General features: G+C 48.1%; 4 protein-coding genes and 1 non-coding gene across 5 annotated transcripts; 2 read left to right on the forward strand and 3 right to left on the reverse strand.

Annotated features, from left to right (window-relative positions):
• Positions 1–904: 904 nt before the first annotated feature.
• On the forward strand, positions 905–4066 carry LOC112876128 (malonyl CoA-acyl carrier protein transacylase-like). Its single transcript, XM_025940178.1, has 10 exons — positions 905–1240; positions 1591–1676; positions 1849–1915; positions 2279–2421; positions 2579–2627; positions 2703–2840; positions 2928–3008; positions 3177–3353; positions 3454–3540; positions 3708–4066. Exons 1-10 carry the CDS (start codon positions 953–955, stop codon positions 3768–3770), a joined length of 1179 nt encoding a protein of 392 aa, XP_025795963.1. The 5' UTR covers positions 905–952; the 3' UTR covers positions 3771–4066.
• A 419-nt stretch (positions 4067–4485) lies between these two features.
• Positions 4486–6692, reverse strand: LOC112876321 (40S ribosomal protein S7). Its single transcript, XM_025940409.1, has 6 exons — positions 6556–6692; positions 6335–6434; positions 6149–6222; positions 5922–6045; positions 5056–5238; positions 4486–4830 (listed from the first exon to the last, which is right to left on the reverse strand). The coding sequence occupies exons 2-6, from the start codon at positions 6407–6409 to the stop codon at positions 4708–4710; spliced, it is 579 nt and encodes a 192-aa protein (XP_025796194.1). The 5' UTR covers positions 6410–6434; positions 6556–6692; the 3' UTR covers positions 4486–4707.
• A 231-nt stretch (positions 6693–6923) lies between these two features.
• On the forward strand, positions 6924–8293 carry LOC112876322 (uncharacterized protein At5g01610-like). The gene is made up of 2 exons (XM_025940410.1): positions 6924–7297; positions 7681–8293. Exons 1-2 carry the CDS (start codon positions 7211–7213, stop codon positions 8104–8106), a joined length of 513 nt encoding a protein of 170 aa, XP_025796195.1. The 5' UTR covers positions 6924–7210; the 3' UTR covers positions 8107–8293.
• A 198-nt stretch (positions 8294–8491) lies between these two features.
• Positions 8492–8562, reverse strand: TRNAG-GCC. The gene has a single exon. It is a non-coding gene; the product is annotated as a tRNA-Gly (tRNA).
• A 162-nt stretch (positions 8563–8724) lies between these two features.
• Positions 8725–11930, reverse strand: LOC112874756 (mitoferrin-like). The gene is made up of 2 exons (XM_025938267.1): positions 10905–11930; positions 8725–9301 (listed from the first exon to the last, which is right to left on the reverse strand). Exons 1-2 carry the CDS (start codon positions 11700–11702, stop codon positions 9098–9100), a joined length of 1002 nt encoding a protein of 333 aa, XP_025794052.1. The 5' UTR covers positions 11703–11930; the 3' UTR covers positions 8725–9097.
• Between the last annotated feature and the right edge of the window lie 486 nt (positions 11931–12416).

Here is a 12416-nt window from a genome sequence, read left to right on the forward strand (position 1 = left end):
GATCAGATCAGATCAGAGCAGATCAGAGCAGATCAACTTTTCCTCACGTGGCGGAGCACGCAGATCGCGCGGCGGGCGAGCTGAGGTCCGGGGCGGCGGGCGTCCTGCCGCCACGGGTGCCTCGTGGGCTGATGCCGCGCGCACGTACGCGCCGCAGTCCAGTGTACTCCAGTCTCCAGTCTCGCGTCGCGCGGTGGCGCTTGCGCTCTCGCACGGCCGGTCGCCGTCTCGATCCGAGTGGCAAATGCCACGGTCGCTGGTGGGCGCGCGCGCGACTCTATGCAACTGACTCCCTTTCAAATCCTTCCTTTTGACCGCATCTTCTGTTACGTGTGGCATGCGGAGCGCGGGTCGGGCGTGTAGCGCTCGTTTTTTTCTCGGGTCTTTGTCAGCTGATGAAGTGATTGCAGCTGGTGCTCACGAGCGAATTGTAGAGGACCGGTCCTTTTCAGTTACGAGCTACTGTATACTCCTACATCTTTTTCCCGAAGGTCGTGAAAATCTTAGATTCTAGATCGAATAGGTGGTCTTTAGATCAGATTTGTAAGACCTTGTACATGGACATCGTAGGAACTAGATTCTAATTCTACCGAGTAGAGTCGTAGAGTTGAGACCCTTACTCAACATGTTGATGCAGAATGGACTCCAACTGAGAAAATGCGTTCTAGTAGTACTAGCTCAATTAAGTTTCATCAACGAGGCCAGCTAAGGCCCAACAAATAAGCCCATTAAGTAGCTAGGCTTAACTACCTTCCGTAAAGCCCAAGAAGAGCTGTAAACACTAAACAGTGAGCTGATGCCGCCCAGCCCACAGGCCGTCTCCAGCCGTCTAGCCCATTTTCTCATTACCCTTTCTAAGTGGCCCAACGCGCCGCCATCCTCCTCCATGCGCACCTCGTCCTCGTGAGCTCCGCCTCCACCTGAGTATACAATTACAGAGTTTCCCACTCGCATGCTCGTCGCCCCCTCACGCTTCCCGCTCCAGCGCTTCCCGCCTCGCCGCCTCCGCCTCGCTCCGGGCTCCCCGATGGCCTCCACGCTCGCCATCCTCAGGCCCTCCGCGCCGGCCCCGCTCGCGAGGCCCCGGGGCCGGGTTGCCGCGCCGGCTACCGCGAGGGTGGCGCTGTCGTCCAGATCTAGGTACTCATCGGCCAGGGTGTCGCTCGGGTCGGAGGTGGCGGTGGGCGACGCGCTCTTCGCCGACTACAAGCCCACCACCGCTTTCCTCTTCCCCGGCCAGGTACAATGAGGCAGAGAGAGCTCTTTTGGCATGTTTCAACTTTGAAAGTAAAACGGGCAATACTATCTAGTTGAATGGAAAATTTGAAGGAATCCGAAGCATTTTGGCATTTGTAACTATTTCAGAGTCGGACTTTTGTACGCTTCAGTAAAACATAGATCAAAATTTTGCCACAAAAGATTAAGGTGTGAAGGTTAGGTTGTGTCAGGATCTTCTGTTGATTTATAATTTGATGCTTTAGTGCCGCCGTAATCTGCATCTAAAACATGCGTAATTCTAAGCTAAAAAAAACTCAGCCACTCTCTTCAAAAACTGTCTGCGCCATTATTTCTGAATGCCTTCAATTTCAGGGTGCCCAAACTGTTGGAATGGGTGCAGAAGCTCAGAGTGTTCCAGCAGCTGCCAAACTGTTTAACCAGGCAAATGACATACTCGGGTATCTCCAGGCCTCTGATAGTACTTGTGTCTTTTTTTTTGGCTGGGGGTGGGGTTCTCTCTTAGTCTCTTGCATTTGGTGTACTACATTAAAATTGCATGGGCGGTCACCTTCCAAGAAAATGAAGTATGAGCACTCATGCTAACGTTTTTCTTTCTATATGTTGATATAGATATGACTTGTTGGATCTTTGCACCAATGGACCAAAAGAAAAGCTTGACTCAACGGTGATCAGTCAGGTATGTTGATTACAGAGTCCAAAGTCATTTGCACTATTATAAAGTAAAGTTGTTTTCTTTTTCACGCAGCACGTTCACTATATAGCTTTGCAGTCACTATATGCATAGCTTGAAAAAACCAGAATTGATCCATAATTTAGCAGAAGTAGCCTGCTCTTGTTTGGTTGCAATATTTTCATTTTGAAGCTTGCAGTTAGGCTGGATATTCCAAGGAATTAATTTTGCAATTTTCTTTTTGCATCAGCTATATCACATTTTGAATGGCTCAAGATTTACCTATGATTATGCATTTTAAGTATAGTATTTTTGCAGTCTTGTCAGTGAAGTGTTGTGTTCTGCTTGCTGAATAAGTCCATTTTGCAGCCAGCTATATATGTTACCAGCCTTGCAGCAGTAGAGGTACTACGTGCACGCGATGGAGGCGAAGATGTGATCAACTCTGTTGATGTTACATGTGGTCTCAGCTTGGGAGAATACACTGCACTTGCATTTGCTGGTGCCTTTAGGTATTCTTTTTGTTCATTTAGAAGCACTCATTTGTCAGGTCAAATCATGTCCTACATGGAGTGAACCTCTATACATAATAGGCATATTTGGTGAATATAGTTTGGATACTATAGTATATCAAATATGCATACTTACACATCGTATATCAACATGCAGCTTTGAGGATGGACTGAAGCTTGTCAAGCTAAGAGGAGAAGCTATGCAGGTTAGTCTACAGAAACACTAAGAGTTCATTTGATTATTTTTGTACATTGAATCCTAATGTCCATTATCCGTGTAGGATGCTTCAGATGCTGCCAATAGTGCGATGGTTAGTGTGATTGGTCTAGATTCAGAAAAGGTGCAAGAGCTATGTGATGCTGCTAATGAGGAAGTAGATGAAAAGGAAAGAGTTCAGATAGCAAACTTTCTCTGTCCTGTAAGTGTTTTATCTGATGCTACCAGTAGCCTCTTAGTTGTCTATTGGATCTTGATTGATACGAAACAAAGTAAAATTACATTGCAGGGGAATTATGCAGTTTCTGGTGGTGTAAAAGGTATTGAAGTGGTTGAAGCCAAAGCAAAGTCTTTCAAGGCTAGAATGACGGTTAGTGCCCAAATATATCTATATTTGCTTGAAGCATATGTTTGGAAATATTATGTATACTGCTTAACTGTGAAATCTGGCTATTGCGATTTCAGTATCTTACACTCGCCTTTTTGTTCCATTGTCACCAAACGATTTTACATGCCAAATTAACTATTATTTTTCCAGGTTCGCCTTGCTGTTGCTGGTGCCTTCCATACTAGCTTCATGCAACCAGCTGTTTCGAGATTGGAATCTGCATTGGCTGCCACTGAGATTAGGACACCAAGAATTCCAGTCATCTCCAATGTTGATGCACAGCCCCACTCAGATCCTGATACAATCAAGCAGATTTTGGCGCGGCAGGTGAGCTCTATGCCAATCTTAAATTCATATTGCAGGCTAGCTGCTTTCTGGTATAAAGTGATTTCTGACTGTTGTATGGCGCCGCTTACGGGAGCAACAGGTAACCTCTCCTGTACAATGGGAGACCACTGTGAAGACTCTTATGGGCAAGGGACTTGAGAAAAGTTATGAACTCGGACCAGGAAAGGTAAGAGATTAGCTTATAGTTCCCGACTCTATTATTCAGTATGTTGTTTCAACTTGTCGCCGTAAAGTGATTTTGGTTCTAAATTGTAGTGCAGCAGCTTGAACTATTCTTAGTGCAAAAAAGACTCTTAATATTACTTTTGTACTACCCTGTTTTCTGGTAACCAGGTTATAGCAGGTATTCTCAAAAGGATCAACAAAGGTGCAATCATTGAGAACATCGGTGCTTGAGATGTTAGAATTTCAAGATTTCTGGTCCAGATAAGAAGGGATCTGATGACATCCTGATGGTATCAAGTTTCATAGCAGAGGGGTGGTGACATCAGGGGTGAGAGTGAACTACAGCGATTATTGTAGGGCTTCCACATAGAGTTGGGGCAATTATCAGTTATGTTGTTTACCGCGTGGTTGAATTTTGATCGTGATACCCGTAAACTACGTGTAGTATATCAATGACCATCCGAACTAAAGTAGCTTCATCACAGTATTTAAATGTTAAAGCGCATGCCGTTTGGTGAAGTTTCGTACTGCTGGTTTCAATGCCGTCCCCGCTTCTTCCTCCACTCTAGTCGTTCCCCGCTTCTTCCTCCTGCCTCATCTTACCGCTTACTCGCCATGACACGAAAGAACTTGCCGGAGCAACACGTTGCCGTTGATTACGAAGGCACAATGGCTTGTGCCAACTATATATAACAGCCTCCACGATACATTCTGCAGAGGCTCGTCAAATTTCAGCAGATTGGACTGACAAGATAATTCCAAACGAGTGCAACATGTGTCCAAGTACCGACAGCAATTTCTGCTTTCGACTCAGCCGAACTTACGAGCGTAACTAATTTTTAACAATGATTTAGCAAAACCTAACATCAAAATTCCTACAGAAGAGTAAGGGTAGGCGCAATCGTGATGCAAACTTCATACAGAAGAGCAAACTTAACATCAATCATTCGAGAACAAATCACCAGTTAACATGGCAAAGGTTTAATTTAAATGCTCAAAACTTAACATAGTTCACATCCACTGCCAATTCCCAGATACCGAACACCTAAGCAACAACTTTGGCATCAAAACTATGGTTTTTGCAGTACATAGGGAGCAAACTAGTCGAGATCCCAACCAAAACATCCTGCTTCAAAGAAATGAAATGGAGATATCCACGACTTCAGCTTTATGCGTTTTCAGCCACAGGGTACTCAAAGACAACATCCTTCCCACAAAGCCTGCGGTAGACTGCAGTGAAGGTCTCCAGCTTGTATTCAGTGTTGTTCCTCTCCTTTGGGTCCAAGAAGATCTGAAATTAGCATCACAAGAAAAGGATCAGTACCTAAAGAACACCACCTTAATGTGACAAATGCCAGTTTGGTTGGGCAAGCTTTGAACTAAGGCACAAGCTTCAGGGTATGAACATGTACATATTGTACCAGTGAGTAACAATTATGTCACTAGTTATGCATGTGACGTGCAAAGCTACAAGAAGACATTTAGATCATCAGAAGAAAATATGATGGAAGTATACCTTGATGATCTTGGCACCATCCAAACGGTATCTGACACGCTTCCCAACTATCTCAGCTGGGTACACAACATCCTCCAAGATTCCATCATGAACAGCTGTCAGAGTCCTGGTGCGAGGGCGCTGAACAGCAGAACCCTTCTTTGGCGGCCTCACAATCCTTCTTGTGGCAACAACTACTACATCCTGAGTCAAGAATAAAGCATGATCAATGATGTCCAATGGCAGAAAACCTGTCTACAATTACTGAGAAGTGCACCAAACAGTAACACTTAGCTAAAAGTTTCTATGCCATACCTCATGGCAACAAAATCACCATACTGAATAACAGACTCAGAACAAAGCAAATCACTAGTACTAAAAACACCAAACACAGTTTCTCATAGGTCAATTAAAGCGTCAAGAAGCTATAATCAATTAAAAAAGTAGGAAGAATGTGCAGGTCAAAGTATGAATGTTGAAACGTGCAGCAGCAGACTACTGAAATGATGGTGTGCCTTAAGTAATGCCAGGAATAAGGTTCTGTCCAACTCTTAAACACTACAATTAACCAAAGAGGATACAGACCAAATTCAACAGCTTTGATTCATCTCTCAATTCATTTATTCTCGAGTAATTAAAAAGGATATACAACAACATATGATTCAAGCCATGTGTGATGACCAGCACTTGAACAAGGGGAGTGGATTTGCAACGTGATAGTAAATTTTGCAGTACATTTCCTAATCCAGATTAATCTACTACTTACGATGTAGAGTATCTCAGGCACAACATCTAGGCCTATTAATTTTATTCAAGCATAGTCAGTAACTCTACATTACCACATAAGCTAAGGACCACAGTAGCAAAACTAAACATGAGAAATTCACCTTGCCACTGAATTTCTTCTCCAGCTCCCTGACAAGCCTGACGTGGATCTTCCTGAAGGCCTTGCGCAGGCGGTATGGGACGTGGATCACAACAGCCTTCCTGTTCCCGGCAACGTCCATCTGGCTGCAAAGCCACGACAAGCATCATCACCAAAGGTCACATCCATACAACAGAGGCAACCACATCTCAACAAGCGATACTGTACGGGAAGAAACGGGCCGCTTACATAGCATTGTTGATGTAGAGGTCCTTGAGGTCGCTCTTGAGCTCCTGGTTGCCGTTCTCCAGGTCAAAGAAAGCCTGCGAGGTAGCAACAAACACATCAGAGCCCGAAGAGATGCACACGAGATAAGAAACGCCAAGATGCCACGACGGGAGAAGAAAATCGGCGAGGGATTGGCGCTCTGCTCACCTGAGCGACGGAGTCCTCGAACTCGGAGGGCTCGAGGCCCTTCTCCTTCTGGATCTTCTTCCTCGCGGTGTACATCTTGCCTTCCCTTCGCCGCCGGACCCTGACGCCCGGAGATTCGAACAGCACGACGCAGATCAGCAAAAGGCGCAAGAGGGAAGATAACAATCAGAGTCGCGAGACCGGCGGTGGATCCGGAGGCGGAGAGGGAGACGCACGAATACCTGAGCGCGAGGAGATGGGGTGAGGAAGCGAAGTGGTGGCGCCGGCGCTAGGGTTTGGAGGAGGCGCGGGTGGCTGCGCGGGTGGGCGCTCTTATAGCCTCCCATAAAACCCTAGCCCCGTGGAGTGGGCCGACCTCGCTGGGATGGAATCACTAGAACGCGAGACGGGCCGTATATTTGAGAAGCCCATTTTTTTGGCCCAACTAGAAAGGACATCTGTGGGATCGTAGGCCCACCGTGTCGTGGCCCAATTGGCTTCCCCCCTGAGCCCCTGACATCCTTGGCGCCAGCCAGGAGGTTCCTGGAAGCCGAAGAGGCCAGACGTGACTAATCTCTCAAGTCACACACCTGTCCGTCGTCAGCCGCCGGTTTTTTCAATACGCGCAACCGTGCCGGCGACCAACGCACACCATGCGAGGAGGAAAGAAGAGCCGTCGCTTTTCGCACGGCAGTGGAGGGCACATCTTCCTCGCCGCTTCGCGCTTTGATGCGGTCGCGTCTCGACGGGCGACCTGGTGAACCAGGACAGCCTCCATACCCCACGATTCCTTTCTTCTCCTCCGGCTCCGCGTGCCAACGAAGTTAACCGAGAGCCAGAGCAAGAGATCGCAGCGCACGCAGGAGGGAGCGGCAGGGAAGAGAAGAGCGGGGAGAGATGGACGAGATCATGAACAAGGTGGGCACCTACTGGCTGGGGCAGAGGGCCAACAAGGAGATCTCGTCGGCTGGCGACGACATCGAGGTCCGTGGGACAGAGCCATCTCATCCCTGCTCTTTCTTGCTGCTCATCGTGTTTTTGTTGAAGTTTTGTTCGGTCGTAGCTTTGTTCTGCTGCTCTGATGACCGCACGCCCACAGCTTGGCCTGCTTTATTGCGTCCTCTGATCTCCATCTGACCAATAGACGAGCTAAAAAGTAGAAGAACATGCCTGGATGAATCGATTAGCGATCACTAGCTGGTCTCTATCATCACTTTATCAGATTGTTTGGTACTCTGCGTGTTTAATACGGATTGGGTTCTTGTCAGAGATTTTCAGATAGAAGAAACCCAAACCCTTCATCCTTTTTTTTTGTCTCCTTGTCTCTCACTGTCTGCTGATCGAGCTGGTTTTTCCTACACCTGCAGTCGCTCTCGACCAGCGTCGGGGAGGGCGCGAAATGGCTGGTGAACAAACTGAAGGGCAAGATGCAGAAGCCGCTGCCGGACCTGCTCAAGGAGCACGGCCTGCCGGTGGGGCTGTTCCCGCGGGAGGCCACCAACTACGAGTTCGCGCCGGAGACGCGGCGCCTGACGGTGTACATCCCGTCCCCCTGCGAGGTCGGGTACCGCGACGGCTCCGAGCTGCGGTTCGACGCCACGGTGTCCGGCACGCTGGGCGAGGGCCGGCTCACGGAGGTGGAGGGGATCAAGACCAAGGTGCTCGTCTGGGCCAGGGTCATCGCCGTCAAGGCCGACGCCGCCAAGGTCCACTTCACGGCCGGGATCAAGAGGTCGCGCAGCCGGGACGCGTACGAGGTCGTCAGGGGCGGCATCACCGTCGACGAGTTCTAGCTCTGGCTGGGGCTCCTCTGGACGATCTCGATCTTGCTGGTTTTGCTGCACGCTGAGATGCTTGCAGGAATAAATTCTACTTAGCTAGCCGAGGGAAATGTGTGACCGTGTGCTTTGTCAGATTTGTGACGAAACGTGCTTTACTGTACAGTATTAAGATTTGAATGAGAACATTGGCCCAAGCAGAGCTCGCTGGAGTTCAAGCGTTTTGTCAGATTTCTAGATAAGAAGTGTTAAACCAGACAAGGATTTGGACGTCGTGAAAATAACACACAAGAAGCTGCTGGCCCAACGCTGTCCAACTGGATGGAATTATACTGACAGATTTGCTGAGTGAGGACCCCGACAAAAAAAAAATGGTAGCGATTTTGTTAAAAATACAAATTGCACCAGCCGGGAATCGAACCCGGGTCTGTACCGTGGCAGGGTACTATTCTACCACTAGACCACTGGTGCTATTTTGTGAACTGTTTAATAAAGGACTTTAAGAAGACATCTACATCCGATGAAACTACGCAATTATAACTTTCGGGTTAAATCATTGATTCATGTAATCGTGTTCATTCTGGAGAAGGGAATGTAAGAACATATTAGCCTGTGGTAATAACGAAACCAAAATGGCAAAATCACTGTTTCATTATCAAAAAGCCAGCACAAAGGCAGGAGGCCAGATGGAATTACAAATATAATAGTTTGCTGAGCGATTCTGATCAAACTTTGCAAAATATTATTCTAGTATTGTTACCTCAAGCCAGGGCAGGAAAATAATACATTAAGTTATCTGAAAAGAGAGAGAACAGGGTACAGACAGATCTTCGTTAGACAGGTTTGACGGGCAGCACATCTCAATTCCCCAATGGACAGCCCTGGGGCACAACACCACAACAAATGTGTCCCTGTGCTGCGTCTTCTGTCAGCTGAGCGAGTATGCTCCTGTGTAGAAGTACATTGACTTCAAGAAAAATACACGGCATTCCAAGAAATGCTCGGACTATTTCCGCCTTTCCTCGTTGAACCTTTCAAAAAATGACTTCGAAGCCTCGTATGTGGACCAACAAATCGCAGCCGCAGGTGCATGGAACAGCATTCTTGGCTTCCATCCCCTCATGAGCCCGGAATATCCATCTCGTTTAATGATTGTTTTAAACACATCTCCTATTGAGCTACTTGAGAAGCGCTCACAGCCGCAGACACCCTGCTCACCAAAATGAGTGTTACAACCTTGAAACTGATGGCATGTTTCAAAAAGAGAAACAAAACTTGAAGAAAGAATCCACATTAAAATTGCGCATACGAGGCACAAAACAGAACGATGGTGACAGGGGAAGTATTTCCATGGCCATGAAATGAGCAACTTTCAACTGAACCAAAAGCAAAGGGTTTAAGTGCACCACTGGGATCTTTTCATGTGGATTTGGTACCCGATATGAAAGTGTTTTATGGTTCACTTAATTGTGTGTTTGCACTTGATGAGTTTCCATAAGAATAGGAAAGATTATAATGTCAGTATATAATTCAAGAATTAAACAATATGCAGTTAGGCCTCCTCCAACAATCGACGATGTCGCTGGCTGAAGCTGAGGTGGTAGAGAGAGAAATTGCAAAAAGTGCTGCACTAGCTCTTATCTCGCTGCTAACGCATGGCACGGTTAATGGGGCGATGTGAGAAAGAGAGCGCAGAGATTGAGGAGCGCTAAAATAGCTTCTGTTTTTATATTCCGTTCGAGCTCCACCTCAGCTGGCGAAATCGCCGGGGCCATTGGAGGCGGCCTTAAAACCAATATTCAAGCAAGATGCCAATGCTCTATATCTTCCAGGGAAAGTCTTTGAGGCTGTTGTTTTCATGTTCCTTTCATGTGTATCTCCTTGTTTCTTCTTATATCGTCTTTAGGCCGTTGTTTTAATGTTCCTTTCATGTGTATTGTAGATCATGGAAGCTTGCGAGGGAGAAACATAGACGGACAGGTCAAGAGGAACATATGGTGTTTTGCAAGATAAATAACTTATATTTTATTTTAACAGAGTCACACGATCATAATATTTAACAAACAAAATAAATGCAGTAAAAAACTGAACTGGCCAATACGACAACCAAACAACAAATCAACATATTTCACCAGGGCACAAACAAACAAGGGAGCAGACTAGACAGAGAACATGAAATTGGTGGTGATTGCAATATAGAATTCAATTTGTCATCACATTAAGTACAAACAGTATACGTGACAGAGATTAGAGAGGGTAGTCAAATGTATCTGAAGGTTGCCCTAAAGAGCCATGTGAAGGTCCAAAATAAGTTTGAACTACAAAGTTGTGTGCAATCAATGATTTGTATGAATTTCCACTTCCATTTTTCAGCAAAAAATGCAGGCCAGCTATTGGAACAGCTATGTCATCTCTACAGCATCGAAACAGTTGTACATATTGTGTTTGCATTAATTTCACTTAATTCTTTTATCCAAAAGTGCCGCAAAATAAATTAATCCTTATATGGACATGTGGCTTGGAGTTGGTGTCTCACACTCCAGTGTCCACAGAACTAAAAAGGCCACTTCTGTAGAGCATCCTTAGAACATAATCACCACTAGCAGATCAAATGAACACAGAAGGCTGCTTCACAGTTGTTTCCAGTAATCTTGGAGGTGGATTGGTCAACTAGACAGTATAAGAGATCCCTCCTTTTGGTGGGCAAGCCATTAGAAATCACTCAAATCACCCATAATACTTGTTGCGGTCTTGCAGAGCATTAAAAATCACAGCTTTGGTCAGATCGTGAATCAAGCGCATAAAATTCTCACCTGACACTGTAGCTGCGTCTTGACAACGTCCAGCGGCGTGGTGACCGCCGCCGCGAGTGCGCCAGCTGCAGCCCCAGCTGTGGCGTGCACGGCGAGGGACTCCTCGTCGGCGGCCATGTCCCCGAGAATCCGCTTGGCCGCCTCATAGGTGGCAAAGTGGACGGCGGTATAGGGCGCGTTCATGACGACGGTGGTCCGATAAGACACGAAGAAGGCGCCGAGCCCCTCGTCGCGCAGCACGGTGCGGATGCAGTGCCCCACGCCCGTGTAGGGGCTGCTGGTGAGCTGCAGCCGCTGCTTGACGGTGTCCATGGGCGTGAAGACCGCGTCGCTGGCGACGGTCGCGAGCACCCCAGATGCGGCGTGAGCGGCGGGGTTGTTGGGGCCGAAGCGGTCGGTGAGCGCCGACTTGGCGAACTCGTAGACGGAGAAGTAGACGGCGTGGGCGGGCCCGGCGCCGAGCGCCATGGCGGGGAGGCCCCGGTAGAGGGCGAGCGCGCCGCCCTCCCCCGCCACGGCGTTTCGCAGGGCGGCCCCCAGCGACAGCGCCGGGCGGCAGGGCGGCGCGCCGGCCTGCATATGGGTCTTGAGGGTGTCGACGGGGAACATCGCCGTGTGCTCGACGACGCCGGCGACGGAGCCGGCGAGCATGTACTGCCAGAAGCGGAGGCCGTCGTGGGTGGCGGCGGGGACGGCGGGGGCGCTAAGCACCGGCTTGGGCGGGGGGCCCGGGGGCGCCGCCGGCTCCTCGGCGGCGGCGGGCAGGAGGCGGTCCGGGGTGCGGTAGTCCGCAGCCATGGGGGGCGGCTGCGCTAGGGCTAGGGTTTTGACCGGTTAGCACGGGGAGCGCACGAGGAGGAGGAGGAGGCAATAAAGAGGAGAGATTTGAGGGGGAGGAGGGTGTCGCCATTCAGGAGGAGGGGGGGACGGGGAGGAAGAGGAGGTGGAGGTCAAATCGATCTCGGCGCATCCTTCTCGGCCCGTGTCGCGGTTTCTTCCCCAAGTTTTTCTCCTCTATCGAATCCGTTTTTCAGTCCCCTGAAGAGGCACCTGGAAGTTTTTTCTTCTTCTTTTGCATATTCCTCTGTTCCTTGATTGATTTGATTTAATTTTAATTTGATGCTGTGTGCAGGCCGGATTAGGAATCCGAGTTGTTTCGTATATAATTTAGTTTAAGCAGGAAAAGTTGCCTTTTGTTTCCAGCTGGAGAGATTAAGTCGTGGTCTAATTCTGATTTCCGAACGGTGATTAATTGTTTGTTTCCGGGGGCTTTGACCTGACTAGCCTCGTTTTTGTATTTGGAAGGTTGGTGCCTGGAGTATTTGTGAGTGGTATATGGGTATTCGCTTGGAAGAGACGGCGAGAAGAAAGGCAAGTCCAAGATGAGGATCTGAAGGTCAACCGACAAAACTTGAAAGGATCCGTATGCCATCAACTTCACGATCTGAGATCATAATTCATAGAGGCCTATCAGAAACAAATAAAAAAGTTTAGTGGAACAGCGGGCTGGTA

This window comes from Panicum hallii, chromosome 9 (assembly GCF_002211085.1).
Source record: "Panicum hallii strain FIL2 chromosome 9, PHallii_v3.1, whole genome shotgun sequence".
Lineage (NCBI taxonomy): Eukaryota > Viridiplantae > Streptophyta > Magnoliopsida > Poales > Poaceae > Panicum > Panicum hallii.